Source organism: Silurus aristotelis, assembly GCF_946808225.1.
Source record: "Silurus aristotelis genome assembly, chromosome: 9".
Classification (NCBI taxonomy): domain Eukaryota; kingdom Metazoa; phylum Chordata; class Actinopteri; order Siluriformes; family Siluridae; genus Silurus; species Silurus aristotelis.
The window spans coordinates 8,415,117-8,440,116 of NC_139582.1; the positions used below are offsets into that span (position 1 = coordinate 8,415,117).

At 38.8% G+C, this 25,000-nt stretch overlaps 1 protein-coding gene across 3 annotated transcripts in view; it reads right to left on the reverse strand.

Annotated features, from left to right (window-relative positions):
- nfatc3a (nuclear factor of activated T cells 3a) overlaps positions 1–25,000 on the reverse strand; it is an 83,221-nt gene that overhangs the window by 35,237 nt on the left and 22,984 nt on the right. For all 3 annotated transcript variants that reach the window (XM_083550219.1, XM_083550220.1, XM_083550221.1), the window contains 2 exons: positions 21,995–23,150; positions 15,160–15,322 (listed from right to left, as the gene is read on the reverse strand). In XM_083550219.1, coding sequence (XP_083406345.1) covers positions 15,160–15,322; positions 21,995–23,150 — 1,319 coding nt within the window. The remainder of the gene's footprint in view (positions 1–15,159; positions 15,323–21,994; positions 23,151–25,000) is intronic.

Consider the following 25,000-nt stretch of genomic DNA (forward strand, 5'->3'; position numbering starts at 1 on the left):
GAGCCCTTGGAGAAACGCAATTTCGTTCTGCTTTGCACATTGCTGCTTGGCTGAATGAGAATAAAGTTCACTTTCACATTGACTTTGACTGTATTAGATATAAAAGTATCTACACAGCAAAACAAATACATTTAGGAATCTTTTAACATTTACATGTGCTTTTATTTTCACTGTAAATTAAACTCCAGTAATTGGTATATGGTCGGAATGATTCGATGCGATGCGATGTCAGGACATATTGCCTTCAAATGGAACGCTGTTCATGTTTTTTAGGACTTCTTAAAGAGCCGTTAACGGTGTGGCCGACTCCAAAGATTTAATAAGTTTAAACCGTCAACTATATTAAATTTTTCAAAATAATTCTCAGAAAACAATGTTGATGTTGATACTGGAAAAAGTATTAAGTATTAAGTATTATCTGAAAGTGATAAAAACCCAGCCATTAGAGTTGCACAAGCCAGTGCACTCTTAGTGCAGGTCCCAAGCCTGGATAAATGTGGAGGGTTGCGTTAGGAAGAGCATCCAGCGTAAAAACATGTGCCAAATCGAAGGATTTTTATAATGTGTCTTAGTCGACCAAATCATGGCCAAAATCACACAGTGTTAGGCTTAAGCCTAAGCTCTGACATCTTAATGGTATATTAAAATACTACATTATATACAAAAAGTGGTATCTTAGTAGCTACCTAAAGCTGCCACTCTTGGGCCCCTGAGCAAGGCCCTTAATCTGTGCTCCAGGGGTGCTGTATCATGGCTGACTCTGCGTTCTGCCCCACGCTTGCTAACATCACTGGGATACGCGAAGGAAGAATTTCATGACAGGCATAAAACACCCTTTAGATTCTGCTGGGATTTTAACTAACACAAATATGTAATCATGGTGTAAAATTCATTAATCTTTATGCAAGGAAGGTCTTTTAACCTCAACCATGCTGAAGACCTTTGAGATGAATTGGAATGCTGACTGCCCCCCAGGTCTCCTCACACTACATCAGTACTTGAGTTTACTGACGCCCCTGTTGGCTAATTGAGCACAAATCTCCCTAAGCACACTCCAAAAATCTAGTGGAACATCTTTCAAGAAGACCGGTGGTTATTATATAATGTGGACTGTGATGTTTTGAAAAGCAAATACACATCATATCCATGTCCAGATAGTGAATCTAGTGAAATGTCTTATTAAAAAGTCTATGCTGTAAGGGTCTAACAGCTGAAAAGTTACAGGTATATCCTCCTGCTTATTGCTACACACCTTCCTAAGAGGATTTCTTCAACATTTACCTTTTAAACTAGCATGAGGATATATTTATGATGGAGATAAAGCACTTCTGGAAGTGCTCTGGATTAGCTATAGATTTAATTCTTTTTAAAGATATATAGATTTATAGATATAAATAAAAAAGATTAAAGATCCAGAGCTATATAGAATACTGACACATTCAAACACATCACTATGCTCGTGCACGCAATGAGCGGGTTTGTACGAATGTAGCCCCCGCATGAAATCATCCCGAAACTCCTTCTTCTCGTCCTCACCCTGTCCCAGGTTGTGTTAAATCTGGTGACATTAGAGCTGTCACATGTCCCGCTGTTGGACAATGTTAACTGAGGCAGAAATAGCACCTTTGGCTAGCGTTACATTCTGAAGGCTAAATAAAGGAGTCTGGTGTGTGCTGCATGTTCGCTGCTCAGCTCCACTAATAGACGGTGAGAATGAAAGCCTCAGATAGAATGAGGGACTGCACCGAGGGGCCGCCGCACACAGACGAGGGCTTGTGGATGTGTGTTGGATAATAGGAATACTTTCTTGCTGCTCCGATCGAAAGTTCTGTGTCTCATCATGGCTCTTATATACAGTACAGCCATTAAACCTGAGGTTCACCATTCATTCTCTCTCTCTCTCTCTCTCTCTCTCTCTCTCTCTCTCTCTCTCTCTCTCTCTCTCTCTCTCTCTCTCACACTCTCTCTCTCTCTCTCTCTCTCTCTCTCTCTCTCTCTGATTGTTTTCCTGTATTGCTCTTTGGTTGCTATGCCAAAGGCCAGCCGGTACGTGTGTGTGCATGTGTGAGTGAGAATTTGCGTGTATTCATGTGCCCAAGAGGGAGGGGCAGTTACACACCCAAGGTCACACACACACGGGCACATGTGCAGACACATACACACACACTTTTGTTTTACTATCTTTGTTAGAACCCTCCACTTATGTCATTATTTTAATGATTTTGTAGCTTTCTGTGTGAGTAAAATATCCACATAGGGTGAAAAGTGTCACACACACACACACACACACACACACACACACACACACACACACACACACACACACACACACACACACACACACACACACACAGTGTGGCCTTGTGCTGCCTTGTGTCTAACAGTCTGTACTGGACACTGGAGAAAAGTTTGTTCAGCACTTTAGTGTTTATAGTGTGTGTGTGTGTGTGTGTGTGTGTACATGTAAGTAAAAAAGATGGAAAAAGACAGATAGACAAAGAGACCATTTAGGCAACTATTTGGCTAAACAAGGTCAACACACACACATACACACACACATACACACATACACACATACACATACACACACACACACACACACACACACACACACACACACACACACACACACACACACACAGTATTTTACTGTAATGTACTGTATAAGGTCTTCCCTGCTCCCCATCAGCAGTGTGTCCTCTGGTTAACTCCAGCTCTGCCTGCATGAGGTCCACACTAAACACACCCTTGGGCTGCAAACGATGGTGCAATGCATTTCTCTCTCACACACTAACACACAGCCACACACAAATAACACAGTTGGGTCACAGAACAAACTCTTAAAACAAATGTTAAATCAGATAATCTATTTTGGTGAAATGTAAAAATACCTACAAAGCACTACAAAGTTTGAATCAGTTGAATGAGTAATTATGTCGAATACACTGAAATCAATAAGCTAATGCTAAATCTGACAGAGCAGCCCCTCTGGCAGTGTAAAATGCATCAATGTGTGAAATTCGAGCTGTGTTTCTGTTTGCTGTCAGGTTGCGTTGCTATATGAAAAGTTCATGATGTCAGTGTGCGACAGTGCGGGCAAAAACACAATTCACATCTTCACCTGCTTATCTTCATTATCAGGAAAAAACCGACTAGCACCAAAAACGTTGGATGATAACGGGACAAAAATACACGGGGATTAAAAAAAATATATATATACTGCATATTTGCAAACACTGCAAATTTTGTGACAGAATTTCTGTCCTCAGACCTGGAAAAACAAACACAATGGAATTCCTAGTCAGAGTCTGGAGATCGTTGAGTTCAGCAAGTGGCCTCGATACAACATGGCTGCTCATGATATCAACAGTAAACAAAAAAAAAAAGCTTTATTAATTTAAACAAGTCATAATGTATAAGATTGGCAAACAATGCTCAAGAATATGTAAAACCAGCTTCCATGAAAGCCAAATTGATATGCTTTATGCCACATTAAGAAAAAATTATATTCGGTGTTCATTACTCTAAACAAAACGATGTGGGTGAAGTTAGGATTTTATGATTTGAATAAAACAGAGCTAGCGTTACGACAGCACAATTAGCCATGACACACAAGTCAGTGTTGACCTGTTGCACAAGCACGTGAAGTCTCTTTTGCAAGCTCAACAACAATGTCGAACTCGTTCTAAAACAGTAACTTAATACCATTCAGGACGGTGTCGGCCATCTTGGATTTCATGCTGTTATCCAACACCAGGCTGCCTTGTAAAGATGCAGAGGACGTGACATGCATAACTGACACTCTGACCTTGGTTTTATTTTAGTTTTTTCTTTCTCCCATTCTTTTTTAATTGGAATTGTATCTCCACTTGAGTTTGAGAATGTAAGAGATTCCAAGCTAAGCTTAAAAATTAAACGACCAATTTTTTTTTTAATTAGAAAGCGTTCGTTCATTGGTGTCAGTGTCCACGACTGAATTTCCCATTGTGGTATTATTTTAGAAACAGTCAAAATCCAATCACAATGTTTAAATGTTTGCATTTTGTGTAATTGGCACTCGGTAAACTTTATATGATTCACTTCCAGCATGACGCTACCACGCCCAGATGAACATATTGTTTGCAGTCGCATTTTCGTTGTCAACAATGTGCACCAGTCAAATCAAATATAGTGTGCAAGATGTTGGATTATGTTGCCATAGCACCTGCATCTGAATTCCAGGTGCAATAAAAACACAGGCACACCCACTGTCATTCTCTCCAACCACCTTACTATCACTGTTAAACTATAAACAGTGAAAATGGCCTAGCTTTACAAATGATGTATATTTGCACAGGTGTGAAACGAAAACTATTTTTGTAAAGTCTTTGGATGTTGAGCAAAAAACAGGACCCATTTGAGAGAAGACTGTTTTATTTGAACAATTATAACCCATATTTTCGTTCATCTTTAGAATATGCCTTATTTAATTTAATTTATGCTTTATCCTGAAGTCTATTCCAGGAACAATACGTGTGAGGTGGGAATACACCCTGGATGAGACACCAGTCCATCACAAGACACCATACACTATGTTCACACCTAGAAGCAATTTAGCGTAGTCAATCTGCCTACTGTAGAGTTTTTGTCTTCAGTAACTTGAGCACATGATGAAACATGGGACACTGGAGCTGTGAGGAGCCAATACTACGTACTGTGCCACCATGCTGCTGTTTTAATATTTTATAACATATTGTACTCTCCATGGTCAAATGTTTGTGAGGTTATGAACAGGCTTTTCATTAGATTTTGGGGTGTAGCTGCAGGGACTTCTTCAGCTACAAGAACATTAGTAGTATCAGGTACTGATGTTGTTGTGAAGAAGTCTGGGGTTCAGTCAGTTTTACAGTTTATCCTAAAGGTATTCATTGCAGCTTGGGTTCAGTGCAGGACACATAGGCTATGCTGGAATTATGTGGGCCTTGTAGTCCAGTGAAGGGAAATTGTAATTTTACATCCTACAAAGACATTTTATAAAGTTTGTGCTTCAACTTTGATGGAGCAGAACCACATATCAACGTATCAGCAATCAGGTGTTTGCAAAAATAGAACAGGCATAACATTATGACATTATACTATTATGACTGGTGAGTAAATAACACTGGTATAACATCTCTTCCTCATTGCACCTGTTAGTGGGTGGGGATATATTAAGCAGCAAGAGAACAATATTGGGTCAAAACATCTCCACAATTGCTCTCTTGTGGGCTGTTCCTTGTCTGAAGTGATCAATATCTATCAAAAGTGGTCCAAGGAAGGAACAGTGATGAACCAGAGACAGGGTAATGGGTGGCTAAGGCTCATTGATGCACCTCTAGCTTCTAACACCTTGTGTTAAATACACTCTTATACACATATCAATACTTTGTGAATTACTACATTAACACTACAGAGAACAATTTGGTGCAAAAACCTACCATATAAGACATTTACAGCATACTTCCTTATTCAGAGTGACTTACAGCTATCTCATTCATACAATTGAGCATCAAGGATTGAGCTTGGTGTGGCTGGGATTTGAACTCACAACCTTCAGGTCCAAAGTCCAATGATTAACCTCTAAACTACCACCTCCTCATACGACTACAGAGTACAGTGTATCTGTTTGCCAATTTTTTGGATGTAAAAAATACCATCTCATGGGTTCTTTTTAAGGAAAAGGGGAGCAGAGATCTATGGATTTGGGCAGCTCTGAACTCGTGAAGGTGGAGCTTATTTCACAGGTTGAAAAAACATGAGGTAGCCAGAAACAAAGCAAATAAAAGAAAAGAAATGAAAGAAAATAGCAACAATAATTGATACTAAATGGTCATTTGATTGTTGGTTTAGAGGCATACATCAAAACTGCAGACTGCACATTTAATAGGAAAGACCTGCGTCTTGAAATAGGAAAATAGGTCTTAAGTTTCTAGTTGTGGGGTTTAAGAGGGAGTTTACTTCCTATTTCCTGTCATGACATAACAATTTGCCAATAATAACAAGATGGCTGACTAGAAAACTACGCTTCTGTGCACACACACACACACACACACACACACACACACACACACACACACACACACACACACACACACACACACAAATGTCATGTATGTTTTGCTAATATATAAACCATGAATACTTGCATTTGTGACTGGTGAACACCGCAACCACTATGGTTAATATGTGTGTGTGTTTTGTGTGTGTGTATGTGTGTGTGTGTGTGTGTGTGTGTGTGTGTGTGTGTGTGCGCGCATTGATGCTGGCTGCCTTTGAGCGTCTGTGTGTTTTTAACTGGCTTAATTATGTGTGCGCACACACAGGGATGCCTAAGCCAGATGGGCTAGGGACTTACATGTCTCTTAGCAACAGGTTTGCTGATTATGGTTTGCCCCCTGTAACGTTAGCCCTTGAGCACAGAATGAGTGAGAGAGAGTGAGAGAGAGTAAGAAAGAGAGAGAGAGGTAGGGTGAGTGTAGGTCGATATGAAGCATTCCTCCTCGATCTGTCCTGTGAATCAGACCAGTCCAAACACTCAAAGTAAACAGTGTCATTTTGTTTCGCTCGTGTTTGTCTGGCTACTGTATGACACACTCCTGCGGCTGCTGTTATGGCAGCTTTACATATGGATTTCAACTCTGCATGTATCCCACGTTTCTCCAGCTTTTATGATCTCATTTTATGAGCCTTCTTTTATGCCTGCTCTTTCATTTTCTATAATTTTGTCAAAATAGTCCACAAAATAGCACATGGAACCATCTATGGACATTTGTAGACTTTACAATAGTAAAGTGGCTGTGTGTGATCTGTGGTTGTGGTTAATATAAAACTCCATGCTACACTTTATGTCAGATGGTATTTTCCAATATATCAAAGCACTGTACAATCCTCATTTCAAATTTGTTAGAGGTTTTAAACAATTTTCTACTGTAGCAGCTCTGTTCATTTGGATTGTTATTAAACCAAATAAGCTGAGGCCTGATGAGAGAGAGGTTGCTGAGTGTATAGTTCCTGATTACAGGAACTCATGGATGTTACACACATTAAATGTAACAGCAAATGGATAAAAAGTATGACATGTTCTTACATCAATTAAGCTATTCTGATCCATGGCAATGTAAGATGAATAAAACACTTATTACAGAAAATAGTCAACAGTCAAAAGGAAATCTGAGTAATTAATCAGTTCTATTAGATATAATTCATCCTTGTTTTGAAAGTTTTGTTGTTCTGTTGACTTCTAGCTTGGCATGTCTAAAAACAAACTTCAAGGTTTTCACTTGATAAGATATACTTTTTGCAGTAAACAATGCACTTGTAGTAAGATATACACTATATGGACAAAAGTATTGAAAAGGACTGAATTTCCAATCATATGTGGTTCTTTTACAATCTCTGTCCGCAAAGTTAAAGGCACACAATTGTTTTAATTTTAGATATTGCAGATATAACGATATATCCAAGCTCTGATAATAATAAGTTTACACACAATATATAGACAAAAGTTTGTCAACATCTGATCTTAAGATTTATATTTGATTTTTAAACATCCCATTCCACATTTAGTCCACATTTGCTGTTATAATATACAATAATATATAAATATCATTATTTTGACTATGAAAATTGTAGATTCACACTGAAGGCATCAAAACTATGAATTAACACATGTGGAATTATATACATAACAAAAAAGTGTGAAACAACTGAAAAGATGTCATATTGTAGGTTCTTCAAAGTAGCCACCTTTTTCTTAGATTACTGCTTTGCACACTCTTGGCATTCTCTTGATGCCTACTTTGAAAAACCTACAATATGACATATTTTCAGTTCACTTTTTGGTTATGTATATAATTCCACATGTATTAATTCATAGTTTTGATGCCTTTAGGTCCCCTGGTGGTCTAGTGGTTAAGATGCAGCGCTCCCACCGCTGCGACCCGGGTTCGATCCCCGGTCAGGGAACCATCCCCAGCCACTCTTAGTGCCGGTCCCAAGCCCGGATAAATTGGGGAGGGTTGCGTTAGGAAGGGCATCCAGCGTAAAACATGTGCCAAATCAAACGTGCGGAGGATCCGCTGTGGCGACCCCTAACGGGAGAAGCCGAAAAGAAAGTTAGTTAGTGTGAATCTACAATTTTCATAGTCATGAAAATAAAGAAAACTCTTTGAATGAGCTGGTGTGTCCAAACTTTTGGTCTGTTCTGTATATATAATATATATATAAACGTTTGGTCTGTACTGGATATATAATATATATATAAACGTTTGGTCTGTACTGGATATATAATATATATACAGTACAGACCAAAAGTTTGGACACACAAGGTATATAATGATATTTAATTAATATTTTATTTAAATACAAACTAGCTGATATAGATGTTACTATTAATTACATGTATATATGTTACAATTAAATAAACATTTATTTGTTAAATGTTTGCTATTAATTAACATTAATTATGCATTTTTCAAAATACTAAATTGAATTTTATAGACAATAAATTAAAGAAATCAGAATTTCTTTTTTCTCTTTTTCTCTCTAAGGAATTTGTACCAAGTTATTAGTACTGTTACTGCAGTTCCTTCATGGAAACACAAAACAGACACAGGTGCTCATCTTCAGGCATCAGAATCTGACTTGCACTGCACTTTATCTGGATTTAAACAGGACTCATTTATTTGACTGGAATCAGTCTGATTTGGGAAGACGTGCTAATTACTACTGTTGATTGTTTAGTCTGAAGAGATTTGAATGGGAGTGTGCTGTAGTAATAATATGGGTAGCAATTTTTTTTTTTTTTTTTAAACGGACGCCCTAAGCGGTCACAGTTCTTCAAAACTGACTTCATAGAAGGGTCACATGGAGAGTTTCCCAGAATTTAAACCAGTAAAAATATGACTCAAGAGGGTTCAGGTGTTTATAACAAATCTATCTGCAGTAGTGTAAACCCACCGTTTTGCCTCCTACTGACTACTGAGCTGTCTCTCCTGCGCCTTACTCATTAACCAGTGCACTCTAATAAAAAGTGTGTGTGAGAGAGAGAGTATGTGTGTGTAATGAGTTGTAACTTTAAGCTATTCCTGCACTAATTTTATTTGTGAATTTTTCGGACGTTCTCAAGCAATAACCCTGTGACCCGAGTGTGCCGGTTATTCAATCACCTTCGAGATGCTAATAATCCAAAGCTGCACAACGACTCTGTATACAGTACACACACACACACACACACACACACACACACACACACACACACACACACACACACACACATTCATTAACTTGAGATGTGCGGATACACGAAGTGCACGCCGCTTCACAGCCTGGAGTAAACGTACACACTTTCCCACACATAGACTTGTGCCAACTGGGGCAGATCACTCTCTCTCTCTTTCTCTCTCTCTCTCTCTCTCTCTCTCTCTCTCTCGCTCTCCCCCCCCCACCCCCCCTGATTCGGGCTGCACAGAAGTTGAAGATTACAACTGTAGTCGAGAGCATGTCACAACAAGGAATGGAGGAATGCAAGCAGACTGAGGGTTGAAAAAGACAAATGTATCCAACACTGAACAGCCATTTGAGGTAAAAATCCCTGCTCTGTTCTAATACAGCTGGACTCTGCCAGTTTAGATCTCCTTGAGGTAATGAACTAAAAAACAAGAAGACAACAGGAAATATAACAATCACAGGAGGATCTTGTTTTGAATTCTGCCTGCACAGAACAACTGATATAATGACTGTCCTTGTTGGAAAATATAAATAAAAGGTTGTAACTTAATAATTCTTTTAAAATATTATCTTATTATTTGAACTGCCATTTCAGGATTAGATCATGCATTCATATTATATGATCATCATCATATTATATATTCATATTATAATTAATATGAAGTTTGGTATAATTTAGTATACTATAAAATAAAAAAAATAATAATTTGCTTGTATGTGCATTAAAACCCCACACACAGAAGCCAGATGGAGGTGATGTTGTAGGATGACCTCACACCTTCAAAACACTCACACAGCTTGAAATCATCATGAAGGCCATCTCTCTCTGCAATTTCAGCTCAATTCCATCATCAGGTCACAGCAACGCCATCGACCGGCTAACAGCACATCCTGCTGCGAGGTCGTGTTTATCCTGGGCGCCATCGACGTATTGCTGTTTTTATAATAACACTGCTCTAGCTCTCAGGCCAGCCGAACAGAGAGAGCCAGCCGACGAGGTGGGCAAACAAAGAACACAGAGCATGCCAAGGGGTGTTTAGTAAACACAAACATTGCCGTTCGCAAACAACAAACACACACTTGTACATACACACAAACATATATCGTAATGATGCGACACACCCATATTACTTGGAAAGAAGCAAGCGAATTGGGATGGTCAGTATCTCAGGCAGGCTTTATACCTACACTGGTGTGAACCGTCCTCAGTTCGGTCTTAGTTTGTATCCAAGCAAAATGTGGTTTCATTTGTTAGTGGTTGAAACAAAGCTTTGCACAATGAGACACATCAAAATGACAAGAAACAGGATAAGCACTTCGCCTCATTAAAGTCTAATTAGTTTCACTATCAACTTTTTGGCCCTGATAACATTTCATTTTGAACACACAATCAGTGGCAATGCAGGCTGATATATTCACAACAGTACAGTACGTTCACAGAGAAGGACACACACACACACACACACACACACACACACACACACACACACACACACCATTTGTTCTGCACATTCAGCATATTTCAAGTAAATTCTAAAATCTAAAAAACATAAAACACTGTCTACTCCCAGAACACTCTGTAGCATTCAAACTTTATTACCTGGTTTATAAAGACTTTTGAAGAATATTTAATCATAGTTATTTACTTTAAGCCATGTCTAACACTGGCACTAGTTGTTAAAGGTACAGGTAGTCCTCGACTTGTGTTAGAGCTGCGTTCCCATGACCCTATCATAACTTGAAAATATCGTAAGTCGAGACATGGCTTAGCGTACCCAGGAGTTCCAAAACCAGCCGCAATAAAAAAATTGCGATAAACGGGCGCCACCCCAAAAATGCTATTTTATTTATACAGTACTGTACTGTATTAACATTTTACTTTGTTTTATATATATATATATATATATATATATATATATATATATATATATATATATATATATATATATATATATATATATATAAAATGGGTGCGCATGTGGCAGCAGGCACTTTGTTGAGCACCGGTTAGCAAGTGAAGGGCAAAGCTGATGAAACCATGCCATGTGGAGCACACCTGCAGCTAATTAGTCCGCTTTGTTTCAGTGTCTGGTGGCGGTGATAAAAAGAAGAGACAAGAGCTAAAATTGTGCTTTAAAACACCTAAAACACAAAATAAAAATACACACACTAACAGCGAGACAACTGAACTCTGTTAACTGCCGGAGAAAGTAAGGCATCTTACAAGGTGGGCGATGCGTATATCCCGGCATATGCTGCTACGTTTCCCTTTTGTGCAAAAATGTATATATATATATTTACTGTTTTGTTATATCGCTATAGTCATCATAAGATTTCCCCCATTATTCACTAATGTTTATTTTTTCAATTTTTAACAAAAATTTCTATGCTCTGTAGCTTTAACTATAATAGAGAAAACTCCATGAACTCAACAATGACATGGCCTTGGCTGAGAGCAGGTGGTGTGTGGCTTATTGCTAAACAGCTCTAAATCTAACCACTATAGACTAAGCTGGAATTATGCATCCTCAATCATGGTGGAAAAGGAAGTGGGAAAAGCATTTATGTAATTATGGACTGCCTCTTCAAAGTACTCAAAGAGCACAGTCGAACGTGAACACACACTCACACAGCCTACAATGTGAGGACAAACCAAATACTCCACATCCAGCACAGCAGACGTCTGATGTGGGGAACAGGAGAGCGCCTCATAAAAAAAACTCGATTAACTAGACGGCAGATGAAAGAATGTGACTTAGATAAGACTTTAGCTGTGGCATTAACCAGTGTGTGTGACTGCGTGTGAGGTTATTAATAAGGAACAACTGTTCTTAACATTTGATGTGTCGATATTTTAACAAGCCCTTAAAAGACCGGATTTAAGCACAGATACATCTTATATATCATTTCATATTTGTTATCATTTCATATTTGTCATCTTATATATCACAACATATTTGTTGAGATCTTGAAAAGAAGGAAAAGAATGCCTCTAGATTTGTATGATGTATCAGTATAACTGATTTAATCACTGCAATACAATCCTGATGACCTCCTAATTTTAAATCATTATCCGATAAATGTTTTGACCTCAAAGTTCTCTGAACCAAGCATTATTGTTGGCCAAATACACTGTATGGACAAAAAATTGTTCGGACAGCTGACTTTTCCAACTATATGTTGTTCTTCCCAAACTGTTACCAAGTGTAAAGGCTTGCATTAATGTCTGTGGATGTTATGGCATTAAATGTTTCCTTTTCCTGAACTAGTAGACACAAACCTGTTCCAGCATGACAATGCCCCTGTGCACAAATAGCCAGCTTCATAAAGATATGATTTACAGGGGTTGGAGTGGAAGATCTTGAGTGGCCTGATATAGAGTGCTAAACTCAACCCTACTAAACAGCTTTGGAATGAATTGGAATGCTCACTGCACCCCAGGCTTCCTCACCTACATCAGTACCTGACTTTACTAAAACCCTTATAGCTAAATAAGCACAAATCTCCATAAGCACACTTAAAAATTTAATGGAACATCTTCCCAGAAGAGTGATTGTTATTATATCAGCAAATGGGGACTAATTTGTGAAATGAGATGTGCAAAAAGCACAAATAAATCTTATGGTCATGTGTCCATATAGTGTAGTTATAGGTAGAGTCTAAGCTCAATTACAATAGTTGCTGATGCACATAGTTACTTAAACAACTAACTGAAAATCAGCAATCAAACGATTGAAACTGCTGGATGAATATGATTCTGAATCAATCAGAAAACATAAACTGAAAGTCAAAATCCGAAATGAAAGTGCTAGGCAAATGAGCTATAATAGCTGACTACAAATATAAAATAAATTTTCACAGCCATTGCAATTTTCCTATTTCTTGTTCTTGGTACGATTTGTTGCACAGGATTATAAGGATGTACATTAAACAATTGGTGGTTGTTGTTTAGCTACAGTGTTAAAACCTTACAATATTTAAAAATACAGGTAGTCCCCGACTTACGATGAGACCATCATAAAATATCGTAAGTCAAAACCGACCCTACCTGGGAGTCATAAAGAATGGAAATAAGTATGCGGTAGTATACTGTAATTTCTTAATAAAAAAATAAATTATGGTACATAATTTAGCAAAACAGAGCCATTTACAGTCTAATAATGTATAAACTTTATAGTATATATCTATTTGGCAATTTTATTTATTCGTGCACAAGCGGCAGTTTTTTTGAGTGGAGGGCGGAGCCGGACGAGCTCTGTTTTGGTGTCCGGTGACGACGATAAAAAGGAGAGAGACAAGACCTGAAATTTGGCTTTGAAACGTCTAAAAACGCAGTAACAAATATGGGTACATCCTGGCAGTGTCCCAACGTATAATACGAAAATTTAAATGCTGCGCAAAAATGTAAATAAATGTATAATTTTTTTTTTGCATCGATAGTCATCGTAAGATCAGAAAAGAAAATGTACATTGAACCATCGTAACTTGAGGACTACCTGTAAATCTCTTAAAATAGAAGACAGTAACAACCAGTAAAAAAAAGGGGGCTACTTAACAAACTTACACAACATACACAAGTTTTATCCTCCTCTGGCAGACACTAAATCGATCTAATTTATTGAATCAGAGCTTTGAAATAATCGCACTTTTGAACCTGTCCCTTTTATCATTTTTCTTTTTCCTTATAAATTATAGGTTTAGGTTTTCATGTCTCTTTGAATTAAACTTTGAGTGATGCAGTATGAAAGAACTGAGATTAGAGTCGAAAAACTAAATAATTAAGTTTCTTGCTGTCCACAGTAATCCCACTAGACCAACATTAACCTAACCTTTGATTTAGTCCCTTTGGGTCTTGGCTAGCTCTTTACCCTCACAGGATGTAGTAATGCTACCATCAAAGAACACAATAAAATCTATGGGGAACAATTTACTTTACTTAGCTTGTACAATCTACAAATCCAGTGTTGGAAAGCAAGCGAAAGTTATTGTGATGCACATTTTTGTATTAGATATTTACATTTTTATGTGTATAGTATACAAGAGATGCCGTAGTGTGCAAGGAAACATGTTTAAACATGCAAGAAGGAGTCATGTTTTCAAAACAAACAAAAATAGCAAAAATGACGTAATGATCGTGGAATCAGGTCTTTGTCACATAAACTCAGTGCAAGTAAAAGATGTGAAATAACCTTTAATAGCCAAGATAATATGGAAAAAAGGTTCCTGAAGTACAAAAGTTATAGTAAGGAAAAATGCTATAAACAACTAGTAACCTAAGGGAAAGTAATAGAAAAATTATTGGTTTTGTTTTTAAAGCACTTTTTCGACATCATACAATACAGTAGCAGTGATTCCAAATCAAAACACACATTTCAATATAATTTTAAATGCAAAGTATAAATGATGTTCCATTTTTGTCGGGAGTAAATTACAGATGGCTTCTGTCTCGAAACGCTTTATTTTGTGGCTGACTGAGTGAAATACGACCAGTGCATACCGTGCAGAGACTTTCTTCCTCATCCTACATTCCCAGTGGTCTTGTGAAAGTGGCACGTGATCTACCCAAACAAATCTATCCAAATCACTTGTACTGCTTTGCATAGAAATGCCCACTTTATCCATTCTACCCTACAGTAGCTGTGCTAATTCGTTCAGCAAGGCACAGTCATCTGAGGACGCATGAGATGACACGATACACGGACAACATCATAAACGTGCACTTTACAGTCTGACCTACTGTGATAAAATAATGTGATGTTAGGTAGGTGGGTTGAGCTCACAGCCTCCCTTTTGTTTAAAATCAACATGAAAGCAAGGCTTTGTAAAACAAACTTGTCCTCATTAAACAGGTAACTAGACACTCCGTACGCTTACATCACTGCCGGCAGGTGGCCAGTTGCCATGACGACTCACCTTGACGACAGGGTGTCCCCCGGAGGCTGCTTTGACGGCTCCTCGACTGCCCTCGGTCTCGTAGTGTGCCCGGTGGTGAGCTTTAGGATGCACCTCGATCTTCAGTTCAAACTGACTGTACTGACTCGGCAAGGGCCAGTCCAGGGGGGGCAGAGAGGACGTCCTAAAGACACACACACACACACACACACACACACACACACACACACACACACACACACACACACACACACACACATTTACATTTATCTTACATTTTTGGCATATGGCTGTCACACTTATCCAGAGCGACTTACAATGATCTTATTTATATACTGACCAGGCATTACATTATAGCATTATGACCATTGAAGTGAATAACACTGATTATCTCTTCATTATGGCACCTGTTAGTGGGTGGGATATATTAGGCACCAAGTGAACATTTTATCCTAAAAGTTGATGTGTTAGAAGCAGGAAAAATGGGCAAGTGTGAGGATTTGATTGAGCTTGATGAGGACCAAATTGTGATGGCTAGAAGACTGGGTCAGAGCATCTCCAAAACTGTAGCTCTTATGGGCTGTTCCCGGTTTGCATCGGTCAATATCTATCAAAAGTGTTCCAAGGTAGGAACAGTGTTAAACAAGGCTCATTGATGCACGTGGGAAGCAAAAGCTGGCACATGTGGTCCGATATATGGAAAAGGTATTGAGACACCTGACCTTTCCAGCCATATATGCTTCTTCCCAAATGTTAAATGTGCACAATTGTAGGATGTCTGGGGATGAGGTTGAATTAAATTTTCCTTTCACTACTAGTAGTAAACTCAAACCTGTTCCAACATGATAATTCCCATGTACACAAAGCTAGTTTCATGAAGATATGCTTTACATGGATTGGAGTGAAAGATCTTGAGTAGCCTACTACAGAGTCTCAAACCTCAACTCTATTGAACACATTTTGGATGAACTGGAAACTCAGGCCTTCTCACCTCACCTACATCAGTACCTGACCCTTGTGGCTGAATGAGCACAAATCATTCCTGGAAGAGTAAAGGTTATTATAGCAACAAATGGGGACTATATGTGGAATTTGATCCTCAAAAAGCACATACAAATCTTATGATCAGGTGTCCACAAACCTTTGTCCATATATTGTATCCCTGAACAGCTGAAGATTAAGTGTTAAGATTCAAAACAAACAGCTCTCCTGGGTCTCTCACATTCACACAACATCCAAAATGAAAATGAAGATGAAGAGCGTGCATGGAAATAATTGTTTTTGGAGTTATTTAAATTTCTTAACAGGATTTGAAAAACTCCTGTACAACCAGTTTGTGGCTCAGAAACTCTTGATTAATATAAAAATACCCCCAAGAATTTCTTTTTGGTTTCATTTTCAGTTCTTTATTTGTGTTACATCTAAAGTTAGTAAGAGTTTTTTTCTTATTTGACTGGTCAAATCCACCATGACCATCTTCAGGCAAAGTGTGTATGAAAATGTGGAATAAACAAGAGTGAATAAACAAATTGAATTTGTAAAGTCTTTTCATTCCGTAAAAATGTATGTAATATGTATGTAAATGTATGTATGTATATGTATCGATCATGTAACCGTCTGTAATGGTGGCTATGAAGTGACCAAAGAAATGTCAAAAATCTATTTCCACATCTTGCCAATAAACTGTAAATAAGTACATATTACATGAAAAGTGAAATTAAATTAAAAAAAAAATTTAATGAAATTATAACTAAAAATTGAAATGTGAAATAAAATTTGAGCTGATCACAATGAAATAAAAAATCTTTCAAAAATATCAATATAAGCTTCGTTCATTATTTAGGAGTATGACCTTGTATTAATTTGACCAAAAAACTGAATTAATGGGACCAAATTGTGATAGATATTGAATTTAACTTGCTTTCAATGCTCCTGTAAAACTAAAAGAAATTTCCTCTAAGATTTTTTCCCTCTATAAATCTAATCTGTGATATCATAGCCCATCATAAAATGGATTTAGGCATAAAACACAGGCATTTACACATTCTTTTGAATCTTTTAAATCGAGTGGATGTTATCCAGCGAATCCCATGTCTCACAGCAGGAGCTCGCCGCTTAAAGGTTCTAATCTGCTAAATAAAAGACTGCTGGTAAAAAAACTCTCAGAAGGGGGCTTGCCCATAACCGAAGCATATTACCTCAGGTTGTTTCAGGAACGCTGTAATATTCCAGGAAAAATAAGCGTATGTATGAACTACATGTGAGGCACTTTGGGCAAAAAAAACCCAAACAAAAAACACAGCTACTAAATGACAGTAATGGATGGGTAAAGTGAAGCAGCAGCGCATGAATCACAGGGCCTGGAACTTCACAATGAGCACACACAGGCGCAGGTCATCGCTTAGTCAAAGAGCAAGCTGAGACTATCTGTGTCTAAATCACACCATCCTGAGAAGATGTATGCTAAAATATACTTTGAGTAGAAACCATCTCAGTAGCTGCTCTCAAAATGAATCTGTAAATCTGTGTGTAAGGATTGCACAGCATAATTAAGTAGATGTGAAATGATAAAACAAGTAGGCCAGGTTTTGCACGGTATTAATGTGTGTGTGTGTGTGTGTGTGTGTGTGTGTGTGTGTGTGTGTTTGTGTGTTTTTGTTGCAGGCTAACGGTTTCCTTTAAGTCTTTAGGAATTCAAACGCTACAATTCAAAGCTCACTTTGTCTGAACCAGAAATCCTCCGAGCATGAAGCAGGTGTGTGAAACTGATTTAGAATGAGTGTGTGAGGGATGAAAAGGTTGTATGTATTGGCCTCAATGTGTGTTATGCTTTCTTTTGGCATGCTGTAATAGTCTGTGTATTAGAGTGCTGAGTCGAAAGCCAGCTATATTTTACCGCATATTTCCTCCGGGCCTAAACCTCACTAAAGTGATACTTTTATGCCAAAACACACACATATGTGAGAACAAGTACAGTCACAATTATTAGCCTAAACTTACTCCTGTAATATTTTTAAAATTGCAGAATTTGGCACAAAAATGCATCAGGGTCTCGGAAAACGGAATGATGGCAAATACACGAGGGTTGACATTTACATGGGGAAGTAAGGCAAATGGAAAGGGGAAAAAAGGCACATGTTTCTGACTTTTTGGTCAATAAGAAAACATTATTGACCTTGTGCTAGTTTAGAATGTTTTTGCAGCCCTGGTACTGGAGCACAGTAAACATTATTAGCACTTATAAGCAGCTTAACTTAAAGAAAAGAGACGTTATGGGTGACTTGCCATTTCTGCTAGACTATGCTGGGTATTTAAAAAAACAGGAACACAAAGCATATACAGAGAAATCCAGAGAACCAATCAGATTGCAGCCTTCAAGATGCGGAAGCTTGTGGCCAAAAAAGTGTGCAACAAAAAGCGCCCACTCAATGGCCTATATTTACATTTACATTTATTGTTTGGCAGTGCTGGGATTTAAAATTTAAGACAATCTAAAAAAAACAAACAAAAAAAAAACAGTTATGTACAGTTTATTTCCAGATATTTTATACTTATGTGTCTGCTGTTACACTGAAGAATAATTACTGTATATAGGAGTTTTTCACACACTAGTTTATTAGCATTTTCTAAAAACTCATAATCCTATTCTGTATCACTAAATTACTTGCAACACAAATAAGGAATCACTTTTCCCTCTCTTTCTCCTCAAGCTCTCTTTTCCTCCAGCTCCTATCCCAGACTGTCACTCCCTCCCTCTATCACTCAGAGGAAGGCCCAGGGGAGGAAGTCTGCCATGGTAACTGTAGCTGGTTTAAATGTCAGGGGAATCCTAGGCTAGTAACTGTGTGACGGGTTGCCCAGTGGCCTACAAAGTGCACCATGTTTCTCTTGAATCCAGCCCTTGTATTATACAAAACACAAGCTTTCCTCCATCCCCAAGCAATTCTTCAGCCTCGTGGTGCTTCGACATGACGAGATTAACACAGCAGGATGAGCGAGTGCATGTGGAAGATCTAAAGGTGTGCTCTGCTAAGCCATGTATTCCCAGATATCTCAGATGTCTCCACACCGCAGAGAAGTTTGCCTCACTGCCAACAGCACCATACAAGCCATCTGCTCTGAAAGCCAGGCTTCCAGAGTCTTTTTCACTCTTACACACACACACACGCACACACACACACACACACACAGTAGGAGCAGGTCTGGTTGCCGGGGCTGCAGGATCAGATGGCAAGATCATGTATCATGTCAGTGTTGTATGTGAGTATAGCTGTGATGGGATTAGGCTGAACAGACACAGAGCGTAGATTCGCCTGACTGGAGCTTTCACAACCTGTTTGTGGAGAGGAGCTGACAGCGAAAGCAAAAAATGTGTGTGTGTGTGTGTGTGTCTGTGTGTGTTTGAGAGAAAGGGAGAGAGAGAGAGAAAAAGAGAGAGAGAGAGAGAGAGAGAGAGAGAGAGAGAGAGAGAGAGAGAGAGAGAGAGAGAGAGAGAGAGAAAGAGAGGCAGGATAAGGAAGATTCAGAGTGAGAGTTCGTGTGTAAGAGAGAAAGAGAGAGGAGATAATAGCATGTGCGAGGCCAGGACCTTTAAGGGCTCATCACCAATTTATGGTTATAGAGGTCAGCAGGTATACACACACACGCACGCACGCACGCACGCACGCACGCACGCACGCACGCACACACACACACACACACACACACACACACACACACACACACGCATACAAACACCCTCACATTCCCACTGCACTTTTTACAACACACAGTCACTGCCAAAGCATGCAGCACATGCATTAAAATGACTCTTGACATATGTACCTGTTCATATTTGTGTCTAACTTTGTTCACATTACTATTTTAATCTAATACAATGTTATTCAACATGGAGTAAAAGTATAAAAGATTTAAGAATCCCAAAAAGTGCTGAATTCTTCAGATCTCACCTTTAACTTTGCCTTGTTTGTAAAGCAAACCAGTGGTGTACAACTCATTATATCAAAGATATAAGCAACTTTGCTCAACAACATTTATGGTTCAATATATGTTCCTTTTATGTCACTATAATTTAATGTACTATTACATTTTGCAACTCTGCTGAGGATTCCGTTAACTGCTCAATACTCTCCTACTTGTATTTGCTGACTGTGAGCGACTTTTTTTTTTCAGTCCAAAAAGTGTATGAAAAATTTAAAACACTTTAAAACCAGCTTTTGTTGAAGTTGAATAGGAATATTGTCCCTCTCTGAGACTAAGAGGTGCATTAAATCACAGTCAGCTCTAAATATCTGATCTTACTTGATCTTAAATGATTTAAAATACAAATCAAATTGTACACATCAACACTGCATTAACAAAGATCCTCACAACAGCCTGAATAAAACAAAGATCGAACGGGTCGGTCAAAAAAAAGACAAAGTAGAAAAGCATTCTTTCAAAAAAGGTTTCTTCGATTAACAATTAAAATTAGATTTAACAATAAACCCCCATAAATCAACAGTTATGGCTTTTCACTAACGTGTTTTGGTGTTAACATGTGTTAAGGACTAGTGCATCTTCGAGCCTACGTTCAATATGGGTAAAATTCTCAAGTACGGTTCAAATCAGATGCTCTAAGACTTTTACTCAAGTCATATTGGAATTGGTGACGTTTAACTTGTAAAAGTGTTTTGCAGTATAGTATTTACAACTTTACTCAAGTATGATTTTTAGGTACTTTTTAAACATCTGTATCTAACTGAATAAAAATTTTTTAGATTTTAATATCCTACCCACGCAAAGAAACAGGGCTTAAAAAAATAATTCGGATTATATTTGGCTGACGTACCAATAATGAAATTTTTATCTTATCATAATCTTTCATCTTTTTTCTTTTTTTTGTCTCCTGGATGTTTTTGGTCTAATTAGCCTTATACAGATGGGATTAGCTTCACTAAGAGAAAATAAAACCCGCACCTCTGACGGCAGGGAAATGAACGTGGGAGTGAGCGAGTTTCCACAGGGTTTGTTTTTGATATAAACCCATGTTTGTGTCACACATGATCGATTTGTGAAGCGTTTAACGACGATATAGATACTAAATGACTGAATATAGCAGCAAGCTGTCAATAAACGCTTGGTTTCGACGTGAGACGCAGGATCCGGCTGCAAAACCTGACGGGACAAATGTGTTGAGGCCAAGCATCAGTGTTTCTTTTTGCAAATCCAGAACAACTTTCAACTCCTTACATGCACTGTGTACTCCCTTTGGGAAACACAAGTCTAGTTGTAAGTGGTATATGCAATTGAAACACAAACCAATATTAGTAGTCAACTGGGACCTTACCGGTTAAAATTTCCCAAGCATACAGCAAAAGCAGAGACTCACAGATTACTACAGAATTAGTCATTTAAAGGAATAATTGAAGTGAACAGAATTTTCCTTTCCATTTTACTGTGTTCTCATGTAATCAATAAATGTGTCACACTTCCTTTCACACACTTCTCTCCCTTTCCCTGCACTGATTCCCTGCACTAATAACAAATATGAGTTTCTCAGTACATTTTGCTACAGGTTGCTGTTTAAGCACAGTGTCTTTGTGGTCTAACTGCCAGAACCCACTCCAAAGCTAATAGACAACGCTTACTTTTAGAAACACATGACATCTCAATATGACAGTGGTGAATTACTGATTTACTATTACAGGATTTCCAGTGCAACTCGCAGCAGCTCAAGAACATCAAGTTACAGAGTATTTTTTTACATTTCCTGTATATACTTGATCAGCAAATGAGAATCAATGTATCACTCTGCATGCAAGTTGAAACAGCAGAGTGTGTCTATAATCTGTCATGAGTGTAAGGTTTCTTTTACCTGAAAATAGGTGTGTGCCCTGGTTTGGGTTTGTTCCAAGTGAAATGAGAGGGCACGGAAAGGAATTGCTCCCCAGCTCCATCTTTTTTCAGTCCATGCATGGATTCGTCAGCCGGGGAATCACGAAGCGGTGAGACATTTCCTGAATCATCCAGGCTGAGATCATTCTTCCCGGTCTGGAGCGTAGCGGTACAATCCTGTGACGTCTTCCTGGTCTTGGAAGGGATGTCAGGGTCTGGGGTGCAGCACTGGAAGGGTGGCATACCTACAGGACTTCCGATCCAGGTGTCCTCTGTGACGCTGCCTCTCGGCGAGGGGCCCGGGGTTGGTGTGGGGGAGTGATGGGGCGAACCCGAGTAGCAGATTTCGGCACTGGAGTGGCGCCTTTTACCACACGGAGATGTAGGCCGCGAGGATGGACGTGAAGGTGGACGTGGACTGAGCCAGTTTTCATCTGTGATGCTGGTGCGTGGGGAGTGGCATGGTGATTGACGTGGAGAGAGAGAGTGGGTGTGTGGGTGGGAGAGTGGTGGCCCGTAACCCGGATGGTGGTGGTGATGGTGCTGTTGCCAGTGCTCCTCTAGTGGGGCACCCTGCGGTGAAGCGAGAGGAGATCCGAGTGTAAAACGTGCCGCCGCTTCGTTCAGCTCTGAATCCACATCGTCATACACATGCGACATGGACTCACACGATGAAGCATCTGAGAACCAGCTGCGTGATGACAAGCTGCTACAGGGACTTGGGCTCAATGACGAATCACGGTACGAGTGATCCAGTGGCAAATACAGGTGGTCCCGAGACAGCGGTCGCTCGTGGAAGTCACCATCCACGCCTTTGGACCTAAGGTGTGCCTCAGTCCCATCGAGCTCTTGCTGGCAGCTTGGGGAGATGGAGGTGATCTGGATGCTAGGGCATTCAAAGGCCTTTGGGGGCCTACCTGCACCACCTCCACCTTCACTTGGAAGGTATTTGGAACCTGGGGACTCATAGCTGGGCTCAAAGGGTTTGTGGAGGGGATGCAATGTAGGGGAAGTGGAGATGAGCTGTGAGTGAGGCTGGACTCCATGCCTCTGGACACCTAGGGCCTGGTTAACCAATGCCGGAGGCTGACCCACGTTCAGGATGTAGAACGAAGTGGTGTCATCAGGCTCCAGATCTAAAAAGAGAAGTGGTGAGTTAGAAGAGAAAGACACTGAGCTGATACAATAATCATCATAATGTCATAATGATGATTATTAACACTTTAAAACCGACTGTTAAAATCGTTTAACCATATTTATACAATAACAAAAACAAACGCATTACATAATAAACTAATTATATTCTTTCTCGCTGTTAAACACCTTATGTGTGCAATCAATATAGCTTGACAGAACGAAGCAGCAGGAAGCTAAACGCTGCTGTTTAATCTTATTATGGAGATGAAAATGATTGCTATATAAGATATAGCACAGCTATACATGACTAATTATGTAATCATTCATCATTCCATGAACATTGCAAGAATTATGAAATAGTGACAGAAATTATGCATTATTGATTTCCCAACTGGCAGCATAATCTTTTTTTTTACTATTACAAGAAAATAAACTTCAGCTGTGTTTTATACGCAATCAACCAATCAAGCACAGACGCAACCAACCAAGGAGGAAAAAAAAAATCTAACCAAGAACCAACCCACCAGAAAATCAAAGAAACAAACAAGCAAAGCAAACAGAAGACAATAAACTAAACATCCATTCATCATCCAACAAGTCAGTCAACCAACCAACCAATCAACCAGCCAATCATTAATATTGGCATAATTGTGCAGCATGTAATGTTGCCACCTCACAACTCCATGATACTGATTCAATCATAAACTCAATTACTATCTGTGGATGGTTCCATGTGTTCTTCTGGGATTCTCAAGTCCACTCCCACCTATCAAAAACATGCCAGTAGGTGGCTGGCAAATGTAAATGACCTCTATATCTCCAAGATAAACTGCTGGCACCCCTGGTCCCCGATCTGAATTGAACGGTTAATGAAGATAAATATATGAGACAGATATTATCCCAAGATAGTGTGAGTAGTGATTACAAACAAGGCCTGTCTATATGTGTGCTAAATCAGAATCAATTTATTCACCTTATACATTTACATGTATTAGAAATTGTTCTTGATGCCACAACTTGATACATTCTGCACACACATCACAAATAACACAGCATAATTAACCTCCATAATATATACAAATAGTGCACCTAGTAGACAAATATCACACATTGAGTGGAAATAGTAGACTTACTGTAATTTACATAACAGTGGGGGACACAAGTTGGCTGCATAGTAATGACAATAATAATAATAAATATGACTATTTATTTATAATATATAATATAATAATACCTAAATGAATATAAAACACACTATATGGACAAAGGTTTTGGGAGACCTGACCTTTCCCACCATATGTTGTTCTCCTCCAAATTGTTACCACAAACAAAGGAAGTCTTTGGATCGGGTATAATAAGATTCTGCGTTCACTTGAACTTGGAAACCCAAACCAGTTCCTGCATGGCAATGCCCAAGGGCACATTGTAAGCTCCATGAAGATATAGTTTACATGGTTTGTAGATGAAGATCTTGAGTGGTCTGCTATAGAGTTCTGATCTTAACTCTACTTAACACCTTTGAGATGAATCGGAACACTGTCTGCGCCCCAGGCCTCCTCACCTCACCTACATCAGTTCCTGACTTTACTAACACTCTTGTACCTGAGAAACACAAATAACCACAAGCACACTTCAAAATCTAGAGGAACATCTTCCCAGAAGAGTAAAGTAAATTATATGAGCAAATGATAACTAAATGTGGAATACAATGCTCAAAAATGACATACCATACTTATGACCAGGTGCCTGCAAACTTAAGGCAATATAGTGTATTTAAAATAAACGATCAAATAAATAAATAATACATTTGAATACTTTAGTGTACCCAGCCAGCTTGGTTACAAAAGAA